This window comes from Corythoichthys intestinalis, chromosome 5 (assembly GCF_030265065.1).
Source record: "Corythoichthys intestinalis isolate RoL2023-P3 chromosome 5, ASM3026506v1, whole genome shotgun sequence".
Classification (NCBI taxonomy): Eukaryota; Metazoa; Chordata; class Actinopteri; order Syngnathiformes; family Syngnathidae; genus Corythoichthys; species Corythoichthys intestinalis.
In genome coordinates, this window is record NC_080399.1 from 32990462 (window position 1) to 33014058 (window position 23597).

Consider the following 23597-nt stretch of genomic DNA (forward strand, 5'->3'; position numbering starts at 1 on the left):
GCGGAGACAGGAGGAAAACGCGTGGAGATCCACAGCCGGAAGGCGAGACGACATCGGGATGCAGCCTATTGAGCGTCGGACGTGCAGGAGGAGTAAAAGAATGTGACTGCTGCCGCTGATGCTGCTGAGCTCCTCAATGACAAAGCATGGTCTTCACTCTCCACCTCCCTACAGAATAAATGCGCGCTGTCAGCACAAGGTGGGGACACGCATACACGCACATGGCACCTGCTTCCTGACGCCCTGATCCATCACGCACCACCATCGATACCTGCACTACATAAAGCACTATTGCATTACAAAGGCAGTAATTAACTGGCAGTAACATAGGCGGAGTTTGACTTTTGGGGTAGGGGGGCACAACATGTTGATGACCCCGAAACGCAGAGTCAGCAATAAAATTAACTTACAAGAATCTTTATAATAATAAGCTGACAATGAGCGTTTTTTGTTTGTTTGTTTCCGATTATTCTTGAGGGGAATTCTAAATCAGGCTGCTTAGGCAATACTTTTCGCTAAGATCGTCATCCACTGAATATGGTACACCTGCCGGTGTTGTGCCAATGTAGTTACCCCAGTCAAAAATTGTATCCACTGGACGGAGCCATATGGAGGTAGCTTTGTGTCTTTATTATTCAATTAAAATATGTATTTTCAATTTTTTTAAAAAAAGGCGCTTCAATAAAAAAAAAAAAAAAGTTTCAAATCAAAAATACATTTAAAACGCAAAAAAATGCATTTGAAAGTTATTTTTCTCTCATTGAATTTTTTTTGATTGATTGATTGATTGATTGATTGATTGATTGATTGAAGCAACTTTTTTGACGTTTAGGACGTTTTTGTCTTTATTTTTCGATCAAAAAATAAGTTGCTTAAAAAACGACATTTCAAAAAGAAGAATCACTTCAATTAAAAAAAATGTCAATCATATAAAATGTTTTTGAACGAGAAAAAATATTTGAGATTGAAAAATTTGCATTTGAACACTAAGTTTTCACTGAAAAAGTTTTCGTTGATTAAAGCAATCCTTTTTGTGTTTGGGCCATATTATGGGTGGGACATTTGTGTCGAAATCATTCAATCCCCCCAAAAAGTTGCTTCAATAACAAAAAATATTTTCTATCCCAAAAAAAAATCATTTGAAAAATAAAACTGCCCCCCCCTAATTTTTTTTTCTTTTTTGAAAATTATATGCAAAGCAAATGACAGTCTAAGGTGCTAGTCGCATCATCTGTTCGAAAAACAACCATAACAATTAAAAACATTTTTGGTTCGTTTCCTTCATTTTTGTTGCAGTTTTATTGCTTTACGACTTTTATATATATAGGAACGTCAATTACATGCATGACACTTTTCGGCCATTAGGGGGGCCTGCCCCCCCCTTAAAATCCGTTTATGGCAGCAAATGACGAGAAATATATTTGTTAAGGGCAAAAACGTGCTTAAACTGCAGAAATAAACACATTAAGCCTTTCAGGGAAAGTGGTCATCTATTTAAAAGTTATTAGCTTGACTCATTCCTTGCCAGCCCAGGTAGTTAATAAAACAGGGAAATTGATCATGAAAAGACATTTTGACGGCAATAGACGTCATTTCAACTAGGAGGGGCGACAAGTCATGATTGCTTCTGGCCCCTGAAATGGACTTCAAATTGATTTCAAATAGGGTCTGCAAAATATTGTCCCATGGGCCACAATTGACAACGGGGCTGCAAGCTTAAGACTTCATAGTTTCGGTATCAACATTGGTAGGGACGATATGGCATAACCTACATCTACACTTTTTGTTGGGGACAGGACATTTTTATAATGATCAATGCAAAATAAATCTGTATTGACTTATACTAACGTGTATGTGTATTGGTTCAGCCTACACCGTTCAATTCAAACCACTGTTTTCAAAAACTACTAAAGCATAATTTTGAAAACCTCCCCAAAAAAAGTCTGGATTTTATGAACAAATTTTTAAATTACAAAAATAAATAAATAAATAATAATTAAATAAACATTTGCCTTAAGACCACTCAACATTGTCTAAATAAAGAAATTCAAATATAACTGAAAAAAACCTCTTTGTCGGGAAATAAAAATAAATAAATATGGAGCCGTCCTTCAAGTAAAACACTACTGCTTTTGTCCACAAGCACAGCCAAACTCCACAAAAAAATTAAAGCTCCTGTGGGATGCTTTAAGACCACATAAATAAAACAAAAAGTATGGGAGAAGGGGTAAACCTCTGTTCACAACATTTCTCACAGCTTAATTAACGTTAACAGTAGAAAATACATACAGGAGAACAGTTCTCTCTAAGCAGCTTCCTTCTTGAGTTTTGCAGGTTAGCAAGTTCACACAGTTTAACGTTATGCTAACTCTGATGCAGGTCGGACTTTCAGTAGCAAAATTAGTGGTGTGTTCCCCACTTCCAAAACATTGACGTCTTTGTATATTTCTTACAGTGGCTGCTGCTGGCTGGGAAAAAAAAATCTAATATCCCTAATATCTAATGTGTATGTGTGTGTGTGTGTGGGGGGGGGGGGGTCTGTGGGAGGGGGGCTCAAGTCATTAGCCATTCAAATGTGCGTTTAGGAGGGGGAAAAAATGGACCGGCAGATTCAGCAAGTGAAAATAGGTACATGCAATTCTGAACATAATGAAAATAATTCACTTAATAATGGTGGGGTCAATTACAACCATTAAAACATATGGGAAGAAAATCTAAATGACCTAGTATATACAGTAACTGAAGTCATTATATAACGCAAATAAGGTTGCCTAAAAGTTGGTGGGGACAATTTGAGCATCCTAAAAAATTGGTTGTGTTTTTCCCTACCATCCCTATGCAAACCCGCGCCCTTGCTGCTGCCCTATATAAATGTAAATTAAGGTAAACAAATAAATCATGAATGAAAGAGTTAAACATACATTTACTGGCTCTCATAGTATTAACTTTGCAATTAGGCTATAAGAGTAAAAAATGAATTTACCAAAAATACACCTGTTATACTGCCCACCTGAGAACTTTGATAATGTAATTTGATGATGACGACACTGTATTATCAATTTCATTCTCATTCCACCAGATTTCAAAATCTGAGCAAAAGTTGGGCGCACTGACCACTTGAGCTGTACTTCCAAACTGGTTGAATACTTTATACATTTGTACAGGTTATAGACATTTCCCACAATAAAAATCATTTCAGTAAATTCCAATATATTACTGCAAAGTACAGTACTATAGCTACCACTATTCCTTACAGTTTTCACATGACTGCAGCACTTCATATATTTTGTTACTGTACTCGTGATATTACTGACTACTGTGCTGGGAATGTATCATTGTTATTATTTAACAATTATTAAAAAAAAAAAAAATCTATACAGTGCTTTTCACAAAAAAGGCCCAAAAACAATAACGTAACAAAGAGCATCTCTCTATTAACTCCATCCAAACCATTTTGACAGTTCAAATGGATTGGACATCTATCACCGTCAGTGGCACTTTACTGGCAAATCAAATATTCTGGTCAAAGGCTGGTGTCAGTTGGATATAAAATTTATTGTACCCACTTGCTGATCAGTGGATTAGTATTTATTTGTCTTTCACTCATAGCATCGCTGATTCATCCTTTGTGTCTCAGCACTGCAAAATAAGTCACAGTGACCCATTTTTAAAAAGATTTGAGGCTTTGGCATAATCAAAGGCATACAGGCTTAGTTTTCCAATGACATGTTAAACAATATGCTATGAAATTCCATCACCGAGAAATTGAAAATTGAAGTTGGGTGGTCCGAGCATCTTGGATTTTCAAAATTGGAGAAAAAAAAACAAAGTCTGAATTTTTATTATTCATTTATTTATTTTTACAACCCTTCACTTGTCCATAGCAAACGGCATGCTCGTTTTGCAAGACAACCGCCAAGTTTGGCAGAGAAATTCAGGGAAATTCAGGAATAAGTTTATTGTAAATTCAGCTATGATATGACAACCTGAAGGTCGTTCATTTTACTTTAACCATTCTCTCTTAAACTGTCTTACTAAACCTGTCTTGATTGAATTATTAATTTCCAAACCTGAACCATGACTGTCAATCCTGTTGATTTACCATCACTAGTGTCATTTTCTTGTAGACCAGAGCTTTTGTCATTCTCTGATCCTTCCCACTTGCAGCTTTCAAGTCCATTATCGTCACTGAAGTATGGGCACTGGCCCAGTCCATTACCATTCATTTGGAGCAATATCCAAATTGCAAGCCGACAGCTGACTCGGGCTGTCAGCTACTTCTGTTTTCTTCCAAAGAACCAATTAAAACTAACTTGTTTTTTGTTTTAACTTTGAAAATCTACAGCAAAATACTGTGTTTGTGGAAGAGTCTCACCATGTTTCCCGACTAGACTCAGTATCCCACAACGCATTGCCGAACTTCAATGTCTTCATGTCTGAAAAGGGATTTACGGTCATTATATGGCAGACTAATTTGCTGGTTAATTCTAGCACATGATGTAGAATTATTAAAAGGGTTAAGAAATCTTCATCTTTATACTGAAACCTCTCAAGTTGAGGATTTCCCATATGGTTATTTACAAAAATGGTAAGGAAATGTTTTGTTTTGTTGTACATTTTACAAAAGGCAACTTTTGAATACTTCGCTATGTTAATTTCATGATCATGGAACTTGGATTCAATAAAAAGTGTTTATAGAATACTGATTGAGGAAATGTTAGTATCGAAAATTTTCACATTGAGAAACATTATTTACCTTTTGTTTCGGAATCACTCTATGCGACTGCTAACTGGTTGCGATGCCAGGTCAAGTGCGGTAAACTTTTTTCAGCGGAAAGCTGGATATTTGCAGTTTGGGACGTATGGATTTACCTGTGAGCGGATATTTTTTTTCTCTCCCCCCATAGTTTTTGATAAAAAACAAAAGGAAATTGCCTTTTTCACTTATTTGTGCAGAGCAGAAACAAAAGATTGTTTCAAAATCATAACACATAGGTAAACAAGCATCCACTAAGGGGTTTCAATGAACTTTGGAGGTCCAACCACATTGAAAAAAAAATCCTGACATAATCTTGCTATGTGCTTGTATTTAATAAATATAAAAAGGAACTTAAATTAAATGCAATCAAAACTTAAATCATTCAACAGTTGGCAAAATATCTAAATGTCAGTTCTATATATACTATGTGTGATCTAATTGGGAGAAGTATAGGCTATTTCTTCCCTTTATTTTGGATTTCAAAATACTGTAATGGGCAAGATTATTTTGGCCATAGTGCAGCATTGGGCATACATGTGCCCCTTAATGGATAGTCTCTTACAAACTGCCAACAAATCCTCCATATTTAAGCAGATCACTAGATCTTTAATCATCTAATTCTGTGCCATGTGTGCCGCATGGACAGATGTTTGTCAGAGTGCAGCTGAGAAAGTGAGGAATAAAGCTATTCGAGACTGGTCATTCCGAAAAAGTAATCGTACAGTCAAACAAGACATGAATGTGAAATAGTGTGTGTGTTGTTTGGAGGATGCGGGCTTGATAACATCATGTTTTTTTTAAAGTCTAAATTGAATGCATCTTACCTCCGCTGACTGCAAACTGAATAATTATCGCATGATGTTAAAAACGGTTTCAGTGCAAGTTTTTCAAATTCATAGTGATTTTTAAAAAATATTGTCTTTGCAAACGTACTGTACATAAACACGTTCAGGAGAGCTTATACACAAAGCTGGACTGCACAACCCATTGACATCCATTCTACAACCACGCATGTGCTGATGACCTGTATGCATGCTTACCACTCTGATAATGGATGTTTGACTTTTCACCTCCACTATATCCATAATCTCAAAGGGATAATACAGCTTGATCCCCGGACTTTCATCCAGGGTACTTTCATTGTCACCTCTTCAATCTGTCCCCATCTAATTTGACGCGGTGACATTACAAACAAAAGCAGAAACTGTCGTAGAGAGTAGGCCGTAAGACGTCTATAGTCACCCATTTTCGAGACAGCATCAAGGTGATCAGCTGTCAGAGACTTTTGTCTTTTCAAGTAGCCTATTGACAGCTGCCAGCCATCAGAGTCAAAATAGATTAGACTTCTATCGGCATCAATGTTAGGCAAGATTAGCATTTAAAATAATCCCAGATTTGAATAAACAATGTATATAACATGTTTTCATTGTTTTTTATTACAGTTCAAGTCATATTTTTTGTACTTGAAGCACAATTTTTCTCTTCCCTTATGCCATTGCAGCCACTAGAGAGCGCTGTCATACAAAAGCTTCCTCTCCTGCGTTGCCATCGCCTCACCTCTGTGCAGCATTTCAAAGAAAACAGGTCAACAGCCTTAGTGTGTTGTTTGTAGATGTTTATTCTGAAAAATGACTGGAGAATTTGTGTGGCAGGCTGTTCAGTCCCATCTGCACTACAGAAAACATGCAGTGGTGTACTATAAAGTCTATGCTCTATGGGGGATCCTAAAGTTCAAAGCTTTGTCACAGAAAAAAAATCAAAATCAAAAACTCCAATAGTTTTTCAATAAACTGATCTGGGTTTTGGTTGCATAGGAGTAAAGCCATGCTGTACAATGACAAAACAATGTTAGAATGGTTGTTACAGAGTTCGTAAAGTAGATTTATACAGTGTTCTGTTATTGACAACATTGAAGTGCATACTATTCATATCAATACATAGCAATAGGTATTTGATAAATACAATACATACATAATTTCAACCTTTAGAGGGACGTTGCAAAGCCCTTGAAATGGAATATTGATTATTAAGATGACTTTTGGATAATGCTATGCAACTGCATGATGAAACTGTTAAAAAAAAAAAAACTGCCATAACTGATGATGGCATCATTTTCTGTTTTTCTCTTTGGAAATAGTAGAACAATATAGGTTATCTACATGAAGCCACTCAGAAAAAAATGCAGAACAAATTCCTGTCTCAAAGAAAGGGTCAACTCTTGCATGCAATTATTAGAATTAGTAAAAGTGTCCAAGTAGCGAATAAGGGGGGGAAGCAAATAAATCACACACGTCACTGTTTGCATGCAGTAACAGGGCTTATGTTAACAATCTTGGCGTGATATGAATGAATAAGAGCATCTTACACAATAAAATTATAAGGCATGCCTCATTCAACTCCCCCACAACCACACCTGGCAGACACATTCTAAAAAGAACTGGCATTGATTCCATAGCTGTTTACCTTAATGTGGTCAATACACGGGTAATGTAACCTGGAAGTAAGAGCAAAAGATATCCCATTTGAACTGTTCGCCACACATCATGCTTTAATCCCAACTTCACACTGGCTCATCTTGTAATTTGTCCCTACTGTTTTGTAATACATATTATTTTTCATTAGTTGGACATTTTGGTCCTTTTAATAATTGATTACTCACTCTGCAGACAAGCAGGGGCTCAATTTGTATTCCTCTGGCGTAGGTTCTTGTCTTTGTGGTTGTTGGTTGAATTGGTTTTCCTTTGGTAGAAAATTGCACAATCAGATCACATAGGACAATATCTGTGTATTAAAAACACATTTTGCTGCGGAGGTACAATTTCAAATTATCATTGCAATTTGAGGTCTAGTCTATCCAAAGCACAAAATATCTAAATTCAACATGTGATATTGACAAGGTTAAAAGATCAAACTTACACTGGTCCTGCTGGGTCATCATCTGATGCAGTCAGTAAAGGGAAATATGGAGAAATGAAGACCAAAAATGAGCATCGCCATGATAGGGAGTTGAAGGACAATTTTTTGTGTGTGTTTGTTTGTGTTATCAACAACTGTATTTGGACTAGTGTCTCATATTACAAAAAAAAGGTTCCTTTTCACATTTAAATCACATTTAGTTGGTTTATGGAATGAAAATGCAGCCTAAATTGTAAATTTACAAACAGAATATGTGTGGAAGCAGCACAACACCACATTCCAAGGAGAAATGGAATGCAGGTTAAGTTGCAAAAATCCTCATGCAGGGACAAGAAACAATTGCATTCCTCAACGTTTGATAAGGAAGGGAACATGAAACAATGAGAGTAAGGTTCAACAACAAAAACACGGTTTCAAACTGAAATTCATGTTTTCCAAGTCGAGCAACTGGGGATGAGATTGCATGCGGTCTCACACTTACCGCATACAGCGTTAGGTTGAGCAATTGGGAAAAGGGGAATAGGCAGATATGATAACAATAAAATATTCACCAGCGAGCGCTGACCTGATTTAAGGCAAAGCAATTACAGTATTAATTATTAACAAATCAAGCACAAATTCTGATTTCTGGCTCATGACACAATCCATTTGAATTGAACTTTTTAAAAAAACATAAAAGAAAAGGATTTTTACCCAAAGTTAATTTAATTTCAGCTAATGGGCCTTACCTCAATAACGGCAATAGATAACTCAAAAATAGCAATAGACAGCATTTGAACAGGGGGGATCGGCAGCGATCATTCGCTAGCAGGCTCTCCGAATTTAAAATGGAATGGACGTCTATCGTAACGTTCAGTGACAATAAGTCACAAAACCTCCTCATACTGTACATGGTATTCATACTGTAGCAATATCAAATTTTCAGTTTGGAAGTAAAAGCTAGACAAAATATCACACATACAGTAATTTATGATGAATGGCTCTTAAAGAATGAAAAATTCCATGTTATATTTACATGTTTTAAGACTGAATGTACATATCGATAGCTCAGAGTAAAACTACTATTAATCACTGAGAACGTTCATCTCCACAGCACTGCAGTATCCCATTTCTCATGAAACTGTCCTAACAGGGTGCAACCTCCAGCAACAGTGTCCGCCTGTTGGCTGAAACTCGTTGGAATGAATAATTGAATGCTGGCGCAGCCCAGTTTCAGGTGACTGTTTAGTGAGGAAATACTCAAATAACCCCTCGACGGTTTGCCTCACTCGCCTCGACAAGTGTTTGTGCATGCGGTGGAAGGAATCCCAATTTCCTGCATGGCTGTGCGGCGCGCAAACTACTCTGCAGCAGAGGCACTGCAGCGCCATACATTATTACAGTGACAAGCGATAGGAAAGTGGAGCCAGCCTGGAGGTCAGGACCAAAAGCACAGCATCGAGCTGAGAGAATGATTATTCAAAAGATTGTGTACAAAAAAAAACTACAAATGTATTTTGTATTGTTCAGACTCTATAATGATTACAGTGATCCCTCGTTTTTCACGGTTAATGGGGACCAATAAGTTGAAAATTGTGAAGTAGCGCAACACTCAAAAAATTAGAAAATACATTTTTTTTTGTGTGTGTTTGTGTGTGAGTTCAATGTATTTATTCAGATTTAGCATTGGAGAGAGATACGTATAAGACATGTTTTGAGACATGTTTTTTCACTTTTAAAAAATGTGTATGTGTATATATATATATATATATATATATATATATTAGGGCTGTCAAAATAAACGCGTTAACGCGCGGTAATTAATTTCTTAAATTAATCACGTTAAAATATTTGACGCAATTAACGCACATGTCCCGCTCAGACAGTATTCTGCCTTTTGGTAAGTTTTACAGCAAGGGTTTTTGTGCTGTCTAACAGCGAACTCTTGTGGTCACTTTGCGACATGGTTTGTTTTCTTGCCAGTTCAATATGGCTGCACGACGTCTCTGTTGTGCTTATATGATCCTTGGACAAGATTTGTCCGTAAGTATGGTTGTTGTAAAGAATGTACATATTATGTTAATAAGCGAAATGTTATATTTTTTGTATGAGACGCTTTTTGTTTATGTTTAGTTAACCTGTATAGCGTGCTAAGCTAACGTTGTTGCTAATGCAATGCTTGTGTACTTTTTTTTGTGTAGTTTTAGGACGGTCTAAAGAGGACAATGGTTTGAGGCCATTTTATTAATAAATCAGAAGAAGTCTGATTATTAAGGCGTCGTTCACTCGCTGTCTAGCTTTGGAAAAAGTAGACGCTTCGGAGTGAGGACAGCATAGACAGATTTAAATGACAGTAAAGTGAAATGCCCACTACAGTCCTTATGTGCCGTATGTTGAATGTATATATCCATCTTGTGTCTTATCTTTCCATTCCAACAATTTATTTTACAGAATATATATATAATTCACAGAAAAATATGGCATATTTTATAGATAGTTTGAATTGCGATTAATTACGATTAATTAATTTTTAAGCTGTAATTAACTCGATTAAAAATTTTAATCGTTTGACAGCCCTAGTAATATATATATATATATATATATATATATATATTAATAAATGATTTTTAAGCACTTCAAAAGTAATAATTATGACAAGTCTTAAACATTGTACTGTCCCACAGAATTTCTAAACAAGAATTAGTAGAAAAATGCTTGGCTTTATTAAATGCTTCCGTTACCCCTCCTTGACTGTTACACTTGGAGTGACATGTGGAAATTACAAACTGCTCAGGATCACTTTTAACGTGAGGCGTTTTATTGTCGCCAACACAACACATCCCACTGCCTCGAACGTCACCACACACACTTGTTCATTCCAGCGCTCGCATCCTTATCCCCCTGCCCGCGCATGCACACACACAAAGCCTGTCTGTTCCAAGACAGCACTCGCAACTCTTCATTGAGTGAGTCTACTCAAATCCTCTCACTTACACACAATGAGTTGCCACAGCAACTGTTTAACAAGTTTAAAGATGATTGACTCGTGCGGAGCTTTTGAAGCTCGTGACTCTGGCAAGATCAAATGCAAATATCTGCCAACACTGTTACCTTTAATAAGGAACTCCAGTGCAGTGCAGCAGGGATGAACAAAGAGCAGGGAGAGGGAGGAAGGGAGCGAGAGAGACTACGCGATCGGGTCAGGACAGCTCATCTGTATTTTTTAAATTGAAAAAAAATCTGTGATGGACTGAGGGCGCGAAGTAGCGAGGGATCACTGTAGTACTTATTCATTTCCTTAATATTCCAATTTTTTTTCCCATGAAAATCCAAGTCTACTCATTTATAGTTAAAAACAGTACAAAACAAATAGGTTTTGAAACAGCAAACAGAGCTCCAGCGTGTTGGTGACTCACCGTCTTGTAAATCCTCAGGCTTCTTCCGCTTCTCATAAACGACGATGATGACAATCAGGATGATGATCTCAGCCAACACCCCCAAAAGAGGCCATAAGGGGGCCAAATGGCTGCGGACTCTCAGAACGGAGCTTTCGTCACTGCTACCGATCAAATTGGTGGCGTTGCACTGGTACTCGCCCGGGTCCAAATTTATGTCCAGATTGGTGATGCTAAGCTCAGTGTAATTGTCTTTGCTGCTGATGGAGAAGCGCCCAGATGAGTTGTCAATTTCCTATCAAATTAAAATAATGTTTTATTGATTAAAATACGGGATGATGATATCACTGTTCATTATTCTTGTAAAGTCAGGTGTTTCTTGTTGATCAAACACAAAATAGTGACAAACATCATACCCTATAAATGCCGTTTTCAAGTTTGCGCCAGGTCCACACAGGATGAGGGTAGCCTACAGACTTACAATAAAGCAACGCTTGCTGGCCTTCGTTCTTATTCTCGCTACGCTTGTGGCCCGTAATCTCAGGAGCAGCTACAAGAAGAAAATACACATACTACATAAATTTTCCTAAATGACAGTGTGTTAAAATGCAGTTTCTAAAAGCAGTGAAGGCAATAGAACAGATCATGTAGTTTTGCCATCAACTATTTTAAGATAACATAAATGTTATGAATTAAGATTATACAACAAAAATTTGAAACGAGAACCTGTGAAGAAATGAAAATGTTTTATTTTATTCAGCTTATCCCAAAAAATAAATTGGCATGTTAAATGAATAATTTTTATTTGTAGCACTCATAGTAGTAATCTAACATAAAAGAAAACAGTAATGGCCTGAATTTTTTAGTAAAATGGAAATGTTGACACATCACCCAGTATGGTAAATTGTATTCTTTATAGTATATATGCCATTACAGAACAATATGTCTCGCTTCTGTCCCTAATTTCCCTAAACAGGAATTTGTGTGACAGCAGAAAGGCTGCAACTAGATTCTGCTGTTGAGACCTAATCCCCATGTATCACACAAACAAGACACCATCTGCTGCCACCGAGCTGGCCACTGGTTTGACAGAGGAGCCAGGAACGATGAGAACTCCTGAGCAAATCACAGGTCTTTTCCATTGCATGACAAGCCTGCTCGTTCTTGAGCCTACCCTGCTTACCTGCCTGATCACTTATTGCTTTATTAGCAATACAGTATAAGCAACGAGGCCAGCCTTGAAAAAGCACAGCGACACATCATCACAGACCTTTAACTTCAATGGTGGTGTTGGCGGCAGGAGACATTCCAAATGTGAAGACACACATATACACGCCAGCATCATCTCCCCTGGGTTTATTAAGCCTTCAGACCAAAAGCACACATCTAGTGAGCCCACGTTACGTCAATTTGTGCATCATATGTGCAGACGGAAATTGAGTGAGGCTAATACCTGTACTCTGTGTTCCTATTAGGACTGCGCGTTTCTGGAATCTCCTCCCCATTTTTCATCCAGTAGCTCTCCTGGAGGGCATTGTCACTGTTGGTCAGGTTGCATTGCAGAGTGAAAGGGGGACTGTGGCCTTCCACGGGGAGTGAAGTGTGCTCTGAGGCTGCGATTGACGGCTCTGGAAAAAAGATGATCCGGTCAGGAGATCAGCCGGGGGACAAAGGTGATGCTGACTCCAAATGAGAGTTCTTGAGGTCACTTGAAATATTATAGCCTCAAATGGGCATTCAAGTGTTAAATAAATGCAAACCTTTTGCATCGTTGAGTCTGTTAAATTATGTATTCTAAAAAATGCTTTTTGTCCCATGGTTTGGCTGAGCCTGCGACTTATACACAGGTGCAAATATGTTTAACACATTGACCGTCACAACAAGTGCGCTCTAAACGTTCCCTCTACTTCCAATGTTGGCGGAGTTGTTCAGAAGTGATACTGAAAAAGATGGATTTGGTAGGTAGTGAGATCGAGAATAACTTAAGAATAACTTAATATGTTGCATTAATTGCCTATTAAGCCAGTTGTTCTCCATTTTCATTGTTCTTACTAAAATGTATTAGAAATGTTTTTTGATCTCTGATGAAATAGTATTCCCCCCAAAAATGCAAATTACACTCCAGTGAGACTTTTTTTTTTAATTCATTGTGCATTTTTGGGGGGTTGGTGCAACCTATACTCCAATGTACTTTAGTTTGTAACATACAGTATTAATGAAAAGACTAATATACAGAACAGATAATTGCAGTATAACACCAATAAACTTCAATATTTAACTTTGATCAGTAATCACTCACCTTAACAGTGTGACTCAAAGATAAGCTCTACAATGCGGCTTAGGATGCTTAGCGCTCAAAACCGTGCAAAATCCTGATTTGAGTGTTTGTATTCAGATTAATCCTGATTATCTTGTTTGTACATGTAGACACTGGTAAATGTCCTAATGTGTATACTCACCAAAAAAGACGCATCCACTTCATCGCTACGGTCATAATTTGTGAATCAAAATATTGAAATTCTGAAATATATTTCGGGATTGGATGTGAGCATTAGAAGCAGTTTGATATGTAACGGATTTACTGTTTTATAATTGCAGAGAACTGATTATTCATTACCAGATGAGTGGGTTGCACTACTTGGTTTGACAAATCTACTATAGGCACATTTGCATGTTGATTATGGACCTGTATTACAATTCATATTTATGGTTGAAACTACTCAAATAAACAGTCTATAAAATACAAAAGGTTCTTCTTTTGTCTCAGCATTTGTTTTCCGAGATTTACTCAAACCGATCTGCATAGTGCACCACTATCCCATATACAGTACATTAAACAACAATTGTTTTGCTATATTGTCGACACGATAATATGGCAAAGTAGGGGGAAAAAGGTTAATTACGCAAAGGGAGGACAAAGGGGAATTTCAAAGAGAATGACTAGGCTCTACGGGATCTCTGAATGCAGACAAAACTGCTTAAAAGAGAACATCAACACAAATGCTGGTGCAGTTATTCAGCAACTGGGGGAATGACAACACCTACATGGGGAGTAAATGGTCTTCTGAAGATGTTTGAAGGGAGGCTGAATCACACAGGAACTGTTCAATTTGATTTCTATCACCAAGGGGAGGTTGTTTACACTACACTGACCACTCACTCTGCAATACTGTTATGGTAGCTTGCGCTCTGACCCAGGTGGTGGCAGGATTTATGTGTAGGTCATTCCGTCGTGGGTCGTTACTGGCTCTGCACTCGTATGTCCCGATATCGTCCAGTGTGAGATAAGATACACCCAGCACGCTAACCACATTGATGCCATAGATGGTGCTGATGGACACGCGCCGCTTGCGAGCGCCGTCCCACAGCTGCCTGAAGGAATCAGCTCGGTTGATCTCTGAGTACCACCACTGGATTTCAGGGGTGGGGTTTCCCACCACGTCACAGAAAAGCTCAAATGTGTCGCCGGTGAGCTTGGTTTCAGAAAGCGGCGATTTCACAAAGCCGGCTAGCAATGACAGTTTAGAGGTGCAGGAAAAAGAATAGAGGTGTGTGATGTCAATGAGGAAAATGGGTATTAGGCAAAAAAAAAATGAAACACAAATAAATTTGATACATGATGAAATTGACAGTAAAATGTCTACAGTTTGGCATAGAACAAGTTGAATTCAGAATTGTTGAAGCCGTTACAAGCGCTCTTCCCAGGAAGCTTTAATTCAATTGTGCTGGGAGGCCTCCACAAGGTTAGGCTCAACTAACAACATGACATTTATACTAGAGACACACTTTAGACACATTGTTTAACTTGAAATTTGTCTCCTAAAAATTATCTGATTCATTCCACACACACACAAAAAAAAGATTGATTATTTTCTTGAAGCATACAGAACCCATATGTAAATGTCCTCTGGGCAACCTTGCCATTTATATACTGAGCATTACATGTGATGAAAATAAGACGAGTGATAGAAAGAGCTGTTGTAAAATGGTAAAATGATTATTTTGTAACAGTCATCTAACAATTAGCAAAATGTGCTGTCACTGAAACATCTGAGCATTAAATGCAATAATAGTGAAACAAGTGAAGAGAGCAGGAGGAGGGCTGCTGCATTCATAAGAGTGGTCTAGAAGCACAGTGGAGCAATACATGACATTGAAAGGAGATTTATAGAAGCTGCTTCTCTTCGTCTCTGGGTAGTGTGTGGGAGCATTGTGAAACGTAGACAACCCCCCTGCCCCCAGCCCTTGTTTCCATAGAAGCACTTTACAGCAACAAAGTAAAATACGGAGCGCCAGCAATGCTTTTTTGCTGCAGCATCATGATCATCTTGTTAATCAAACTTCCCATGCCCAAATATGTCTAGGCTCGTTTCCTTTCTATGGTTATACAATTTTCACCCTGAACTCATCTTTTGCCGTTGCCACGTTTGGTTCAGTACTTTCAATGCAAATAAAGCTTGCCAAAATATCCAAATTTCCCACTTCATGGTAACCTTTCGTTAAAAGTAAACTGGACAAGGGTGGAGCTAGACACACTGCTGGCCAGTGATTGGTTGACCGAGACGCGTCACACCCCACCAACGAAATGTAAAGAGTGAAGCAAAAAGTAATGAGGATAACGACAGAGAATGAATATAATTTGTGTGGCATGATTCTTTCTATGTATTTGAAGTGAAAAGAAAAATGTTCTGTTAATTAAATATCTGTGCACATTCTGATCTAGTCCACCCACTGAAACCAGCTTCTCAGCATCTGACAAAAGAACTGCTGAGACAAAACCTGCCGCTTCAGATGCATCTAACATGCAGTCTTTTGGTCATACTGCTCACCATTCTGACGTTTATAAGTGAACAAAAACACTATGTTTTAAGGAAATATTGTGAATTTATTCACAGTCCTGACTTCTGAGGGGTTTTTTTAATGATAATTTGCATAGGATTCAAAATACACCGAATGATTTCCTAATCCTTTAAGGATCAGATGTGTTCAAAAGTGGTCGTAGCCTGCCACAATTAATTGACTAACCAACAACCAATCAATTATCAGATAAATCGGCAGCTATTTGATACTCAAAGTCACTATTTGATAAATAGTGGCTTTGAGACATTTCTGTACCTAAAAAATGTACAAATCCTCTTCCATCAGCATATTCACTCATTGGCTGCCATTGATTGCTGCCAGACCTCCAAGTCAAAATGTATTGGAAGTCCATCGCCGTCTTTGGCAGTGAAAAAGTAAAAATCAAGAAGGTCTAAAAAAAGTTTCACATAGATGCATAAGGCCATATTAAGATACTATTTCAAGATTCTATATATCTAAGAATTCTGTAGCCATCAATGGCAGTAGAACAGCTCTCTGATTTATGTATTCATCGTTGAGAGCAGGCTGACTATCTTTGTAACGGATCAAAATAAAATATTTGCAAACATTTGCATACAGTACAGTAGGGGTGTAACGGTACACAAAAATCTCGGTTCGGTACGTACCTTGGTTTTGAGGTCACGGTTCGGTTCATTTTCGGTACAGTAAGAAAACAAAATGCAAAATATAAATGTGCTAGTTGTTTACTACACACCTTTGTGCTTTCAACAATAGGAAAATTAGCCTATCCAAAGCTAGAATTCGGCTCAAAAAGTAGTGGGTATTTAAAGATAATCCAACAACAATTCGCCTTTCAGACCCCGAGTATTGGTTAGGTTTCTTTCTAAAAGAAAGAAGAAAAAAGAAGTCCTGTGCTAAAGAGAAAAGCAAACCCAATGATAAAGATTTTAACATGTATTTTACAAATGAAATGTCTCAATGAATCTTTTTTTTTTTCTTATGAACGGTTTTCAAAAGCTTTATTGGTGGATTTTCTCAAGTTAAAGCGCCACACAGAAATTAATAAATTTAATTTTGTAAGCAGGATCTGTGTATTATTCTTATTATTTAATTACAGGTGTTTTAGCTCATTTCAATTTATTTTATGTAAATGGGCTATTATTTATTATATTATGTGTTTATATTTTACAAATGTGATGTAGTATTCATTTATATTGTATATTTTATGTTGTATAACTTTAGTTCCTATGTGAATATTAGTTCCTACTTGTTTTGTTGTGGTAGGAGGGTTTTGTATTGAACACGGGGCCGTGTTAGTTATTAGTATAGCAGAGAAGACAGCAGTAAATCAACAAGGACAAGTCAACTGTGCCCCGATCTACCACTCAAGAGATCTGATTGACTCAAAAAGTGGGTTACGATTGCATATTAGTTTGAAAATCGACCGGATCCACCGTATTTTTACAGGAGTGACTTCCGGTGTGCCCGATCCTAGCTACCGGTCATAGTATTGACGCAGGAGGGTCGCGTCTCGCGTCAAATAATGAACTCTGAAGTTCTTTTCGCGTGCGTCGTGTTGAGCCACTGCTGGGCCGCGTCTCACACGCGGCCGCACTGCGACTGGTGTGCATTGGCTGACTGACTTTAACGCCCGCGTTTCACTGCGTTCTCGCGGCGGCCACGTTGTCGCGCCGTTGACGTTTCTGGGTTATATTGTGTTGGTCCTCATTATAGCAGAGAAGACGGAGTAAATATAATCTAAACAAAGAAACTGTAACCCGATCGACTCACAGCCGTGAAAAGTAAGGGTTATATTACGTCAGAAACTCGTTCGGTACGCCTCCGTTCCGAACTGAGCACCACGTACCGAAACGGTTCAATACAAATACAGTGGTACCTCTACATACGAATTTAATTCGTTCCAGGACCTTGTTTGTAAGTCGAAATGGTCGTATGTCGAGCAGGATTTTCCCATAGGAATACATTATAATTCCATTAATTCGTTCCAAAGCCTAAAAACATACACTAAATTCTTAATAAATACTGCTGGCACTGTTACAAATGGCAATTAAACATAGAAAAACAAATAAGTTATAAATAAATAATTCAGAATAATAGAAGAAGAAGAAGAAGAATTAATAATTATTCCTGAAAATAATGTAACGAATCGGATTCTAATATGGCGGACACTTTTTACTGTCCCTGAACGCACCGCGAAGGTGACGTCTCCAGTGAGATAGGTCGGTGCGGTAGAGATAATACTTTCGTTTTCCTGAGAGCAGTCAACTGCTTAAGACAATGAGCGTTTTGTGTTGGATAAGTTCTTAAATAAATGATAAAAACGTGACAAAGCTGGCGATTTCCTTGGCAATGTTACCACAATAATAATTGTCACCTTAACTTATAAATAGTGGCGAACGGTGGTCATAAGAGGACCATGGAGCTGTATTGTTGAGCCGGTTCAGGGACGCGCACCCCAAGCTCATATTTTTCTATAACTTGCATCTTCATTTCAAAGGTAAGCATCACTTTTTTCCTTGTTTCTCCAACTGTATCAACTTTTTTTGAAAACTGTGTTGATTTCTCACATAAGAAAATCCACAGTGGGTTCGTTTGCAGTGCTGTCATGTCGTCGTATTTCGAGCAACTCGTCGGATGTAGAAACAAATGGCGGCTCAAATTTTACGTCGGATGTCGAAAAGATCGTGTGTCGAAGTGATCGTATGTAGAGGTACCACTGTACATGCACTGTTACACCCTTATAGTACAGTACATAGTCTAAATGTTCAACGTGCATAGTATTTGGCTGCAATTTGCATTTATTACTAAAATATTCAGCTCGAAATAATATATTAAAATAACGTGATTTACATGAACCGATTGTTGATTATTCGCAAAAATAATCGGTGATTCCCATAATTTTCAGACTGTAAGGCGCACCTGACTATAAGCCGCCATCCACCAAATTTGACACGAAAACGGCATTTGTTCATAGATAAGCCACACCAGACTACAAGCCACAGCTGTCCTCATTGTATTATGGGATGTTTACACCAAAAGTTCTAACCTAACCCTAATTATGACATGACAATGTCATGAGCATTAATGATGTCATGCCTTGAGTTGTTTTGGTGGATTTTGCCCAACTGTTTCTTGTCCATGTGATTACCTATTGATTTCACCTGTTGTGGCCTGCTCCTTGTGTCTTGACCAATCTACTGCCTCTTGTATCAAACACATGTGTCTCATTGTCTTGATACCCAGTGTCTGTGTTTAAGTTCCCATGTGCTGTCTGTCTTGTTCGGTCATTGTCAAACCAAGTGTCTCTCCAAGCGTCTGTTCTCTGTTCATGTCTGTGCCCCACAGTAAATTTCATACCCAGTCTTTTGTTTGAATTTAGTTGGTACTTTGATTTTTTGGGGGCTTTTGTTTGTACCATAATTTCTGGACTATAAAGCCCACCTAATTATAAGCCGCACCGGCCAAATTTCACAAAATGTTTAGAAAAAATCCACATATAAAGTGGGGCAAATAAGTATTTAGTCAACCATTAATTGTGCAAGTTCCCCCACTTGAAAATATTAGAGAGGCCTGTAATTGTCAAAATGGGTAAACCTCAACCATTAAAGACAGAATGTGGAAAAAAAAAAAAAAAAATCCCATTGTTTGATTTTTAAAGAATTTATTTGCAAACCATGGTGGAAAATACAGGTCAATACCAAAAGTTCATCTCAATACTTTGTTATGTACCCTTTGTTGGCAATAACAGAGGGCAAATGTTTACTGTAACTCTTCACAAGCTTTTCACACACTGTTGCTGGTATTTTGGCCCATTCCTCCATGCAGATCTCCTCTAGAGCAGTGATGTTTTGGGGCTGTCATTGGGCAACACGGACTTTCAACTCCCTCCACAGATTTTCTATGGGGTTGAGATCTGGAGACTGGCTAGGCCACTCCAGGACTCCAGGAAATGCTTCTTACGAAGCTACTCCTTTGTTGCCCTGGCTGTGTGTTTGGGATAATTGTCATGCTGAAAGACCCAGCCACGTCTCATCTTCAATGCCCTTGCTGATGGAACGAGATTTTCACTGAAAATCTCTTGATACATGGCCCCATTCATTCTTTCCTTTACACATATCAGTCGTCCTGGTCCCTTTGCAGAAAAACAGCCCCAAAGGCTGATGTTTCCCCCCAATGCTTCACAGTGGGTATGGTCTTCTTCGGATGCAATTCAGTATTCTTTCTCCTCCAAACACGAGAACCTGCGTTTCTACCAAAAAGTTCTATTTTGGTTTCATCTGACCATAACACATTCTCACGGTCCTCTTCTGGATCAAATCGCAGACGGGCCTGGACGTGCACTGGCTTCAGCAGGGGGACACATCTGGCAGTGCAGGATTTGAGTCCCTGGCGACGCATTGTGTTATTGATAGTAGCCTTTGTTACTGTGGTCCCAGCTCTCTGTAGGTCATTCACTATGTCCCCCCGTGTGGTTCTGGGATTTTTGCTCACCGTTCTTGTTATCATTTTGACGCCACAGGGTGAGATCTTGCATGGAGCCCCAGATCGAGGGAGATTATCAGTGGTCTTGTATGTCTTCCATTTTCTAATAATTGCTCCCACAGTTGATTTCTTTACACCAAGCGTTTTACCTATTGCAGATTCAGTCTTCCCAGCCTGGTGCAGGTCTACAATTTTGTCTCTGGTGTCCTTCGACAGCTCTTTGGTCTTGGCCATAGTAGAGTTTGGAGTGTGACTGACTGAGATTGTGGACAGGTGTCTTTTATACCGATAATGAGTTAAAACAGGTGCCATTCACGAGTGGAGCCTCGTTAGACCTCGTTAGAAGAAGTTAGACCTCTTTGACAGCCAGAAATCTTGCTTGTTTGTAGGTGACCAAATACTTATTTTCCACTCTAATTTGGAAATAAATTCTTCAAAAATCCAAGAATGGTATTTTGTTTTTTTTTTCCCACATTCTGTCTCTCATGGTTGAGGTTTACCCATGTTGACAATTACAGGGCTCTGTAATCTTTTCAAGTAGGAGAACTTGCACAATGGGTGGTTGACTAAATACTTATTTGCCCTACTGTATGCCGTACCTGACTATACTGTAAGACGCAGGTGTCCGTACCTTAACATTGGATATCTACAAAGATCTTACACAGAAATATTTGATTGATCATAAACATTTATTAACCAGATAAACACGCATCAACATCACTAACTTGTGTTGTCTGAATGCTTTAGACTAACTTTAAAAAAATACAGGTTACTACATTTGCAAAGATATATCATCCACTTTACCTTGCCTTCCAAACTTTAAATGGAGGAAATCTTTTTAAAAACGGTTAATAGCTTGTGGTAGTCCTTATATAGCAACTTTGTTGTAGCATACTGTGGCAATAAAGTCCTCCAAGTACCAGTTGAAAACGGCTAATCAACGCTCGCATCGCGTTCTCTTGTCGTAGCAAATAGTGGATCCCCATCCATTTAAAATTGTTCTTTTGTCGCAGCATATAGCATTAGATGGAGCCATATTCGTCCATAAAATTGAATTTTTGAGTAAGTCTGACGAGGTTCTGGCAAGTTTTATCGGTGCTATGTCTAATTATCCTTTTTTTTTTTTTTTTTTTTTTTTTTTTTTTTTAACAAAAAATATGAAGCCCGTTTGTACAAAAAAAAAATCCATAAATGAGCCGCAACCTTATAAAAGCTGTAGGGTAGAAACGGTAAGAAAAAAAGTGTCATCCGGCAAATTATCCCACTTTTGAATGGATGTAAAAGATCCGAGCTAGGCATAAATGGAGTAGGTGATAAAATTTACTGGATTACGCTTAATGACATCTGTCATGAGCATTCATTAATGCCACATAGTATCATGTCATAATTATGACAGTCCTAAGGTGCCGCAGTCAAATCAAGTGTTACCTATTAACCCAAATCAATGAACAAATTCAAAATGAGGGGGGAAAGTAGCTTATACCTTATAGTCCAAAAATGAAGATAATCAACTATTAAATTAATGATTTGCGGCAGCTTTACTTGCAAACAAGAGTCCAAGGCATGAGTGCTGCATAGTGGTCGAGAATTTTAGAAACTCGACCAAAATGAATGCAGAGACACACTTATAGTACGGTTTTGTAACCTTAAGCTGCTCTAATCGGTTTGGTGGGCTGGAGGGGTGTGGGGCACCAGATTCATGGGCAGGGGGTCATCTACGCAAGCAGGTCTGAAGTGTGAAAATCAATGTGATTGTGCAGTGCAGTTGAGTGCAGTGCATCTCAGCAAAGGGTTAACAGATTCATTGTAGTGAGAGGACATTAAAGACATGGATCCCAGTGCAGCATCTCGGCTCTAAAAATAGAAGCATGCAGCAAAATGGACTGATGAAGCTATTTACAGAGCTTCACTTCTGAGGTCCAAAATCTATACATTTACCAACCTGTTTCTATGTCCATGTGTGTATGTAAACTTCAATGTGACAGAACCACCTTCACCCATAGCTACTCACCACAACTTGTCCTTGGCTTACGTTTCAGTATTCAGCCCCACACTTTTAAAGGACATTTTGGGGGACATCACACTAGGCCGTTGTGTGGCCCACTTCAGCCTCTACAGATTGTGTTTTATTAATCTTTTATACACCCATCCTCTCAAGAAAACGCGATCAACCCAGCTCTTTTCTTTATTTAGAAAAAATATCCGTTTATCTTGGTGAAAGCCAAAAGGGCTACTTTGCGGCTCGTCAGGTAGGAGGATATTTCCCACAGACAAACTGTTGTCAATGACATTAAATTAAATGTCTGTGAAGAAGGCGACGTCGCCCACTCTAAATGATAAAAAAAATAAAATTCCCGGCGTTTACACCGAGCTAATCATAGACCGGGGTAGCTAATTTCTTACCGTTTTGCGATGAGACGGTATGCAGCATTAGGGCTCCAACTATCGCCACCGGGAGGGACATGGCTGCGGCTCGGCGTTTGCCAGGTATCATCTTCGGCCAGGGAAAATGCCTGTGCGTGAGGGTGACGCGTGATATGATGGTGGGAGGAGGAATCACCAAGGAGGCTCACGCCTCCGCACGCTCCAATGGGAAAGGGAATTGACGCGGATTCGACCAGAAGGACCTGTTCGTCTCACTCCTTCAACCTTGCTGTCTGCCTTGCCTTCTGCAATCTGCATCAAAAAAATCACCGTGTAGCAACAGCAACGCGTCTTCTGTCAATTCTCGCGAGATCTCATAGAAGCCACAATCAATTTACAATTGTTAACAGTTTTTTTTTTTTTTTTTTTTTTTTTAATAATTAGCATATAATTAGCCTAAAGACTAATTGTGGATAAGAACGACCCCACCCCCAACACAGACACATACAAAGGGCCCAAATTTTGTTGCAAGGTGTCATTTCTTTATTTTCTATTTATTTATTTATTTATCTTTTTTTGGGTGGGGGGTAATAGACCACAACTATAACTAGTAAATTTGGTTCGGAACATTTTACAAAATGAAATTCGATTTTTCTGAAAGCTTCCCTCAAAGAAAAAAGTTTGGACATCCCTGTTCATAAGCGGATTTTAAGGGGGGGACAGGGGTGTCAAGCCTCCCTGGTGGCCAAAAAGTGTCATTGCATGTAATTGACTTTCCTATAGACCCCAATCACGTGACGTCACAACTCCGCCCCCCTGACTGGTGCCGCCATATTGTCCGTTAGCTCATCGTGTTTACA

The 23597-nt window shown here is 38.5% G+C and overlaps 1 protein-coding gene across 3 annotated transcripts; it reads right to left on the reverse strand.

Annotated features, from left to right (window-relative positions):
* Nucleotides 1-19: 19 nt before the first annotated feature.
* Nucleotides 20-23072, reverse strand: LOC130915837 (neuroplastin-like). Of its 3 annotated transcripts, XM_057835959.1 has the most exons (9): nucleotides 22777-23072; nucleotides 14210-14557; nucleotides 12503-12677; nucleotides 12320-12414; nucleotides 11466-11599; nucleotides 11071-11344; nucleotides 7676-7697; nucleotides 7419-7498; nucleotides 6358-7253 (listed from the first exon to the last, which is right to left on the reverse strand). In XM_057835959.1, exons 1-8 carry the CDS (start codon nucleotides 22865-22867, stop codon nucleotides 7438-7440), a joined length of 1200 nt encoding a protein of 399 aa, XP_057691942.1. In that variant the 5' UTR covers nucleotides 22868-23072; the 3' UTR covers nucleotides 6358-7253; nucleotides 7419-7437. The 3 variants fall into 3 exon arrangements, with proteins under 3 accessions (XP_057691943.1, XP_057691942.1, XP_057691944.1); XM_057835961.1 differs by lacking the exon at nucleotides 14210-14557; XM_057835960.1 differs by lacking the exons at nucleotides 6358-7253; nucleotides 7419-7498; nucleotides 7676-7697 and adding an exon at nucleotides 20-168.
* Between the last annotated feature and the right edge of the window lie 525 nt (nucleotides 23073-23597).

Coding starts and splice junctions, on each gene's coding strand:
- LOC130915837 (XM_057835959.1), bottom strand. CDS start 22,867: ATGATACCTGGCAAACGCCGAGCCGCAGCCATGTCCCTCCCGGTGGCG. Junction 12,678..14,209: donor TACCATAACAGTATTGCAGA/GTGAGTGGTCAG, acceptor TCTTTTTTCCAG/AGCCGTCAATCGCAGCCTCA. Junction 11,345..11,465: donor TTGAAAACGGCATTTATAGG/GTATGATGTTTG, acceptor TTAATTTGATAG/GAAATTGACAACTCATCTGG.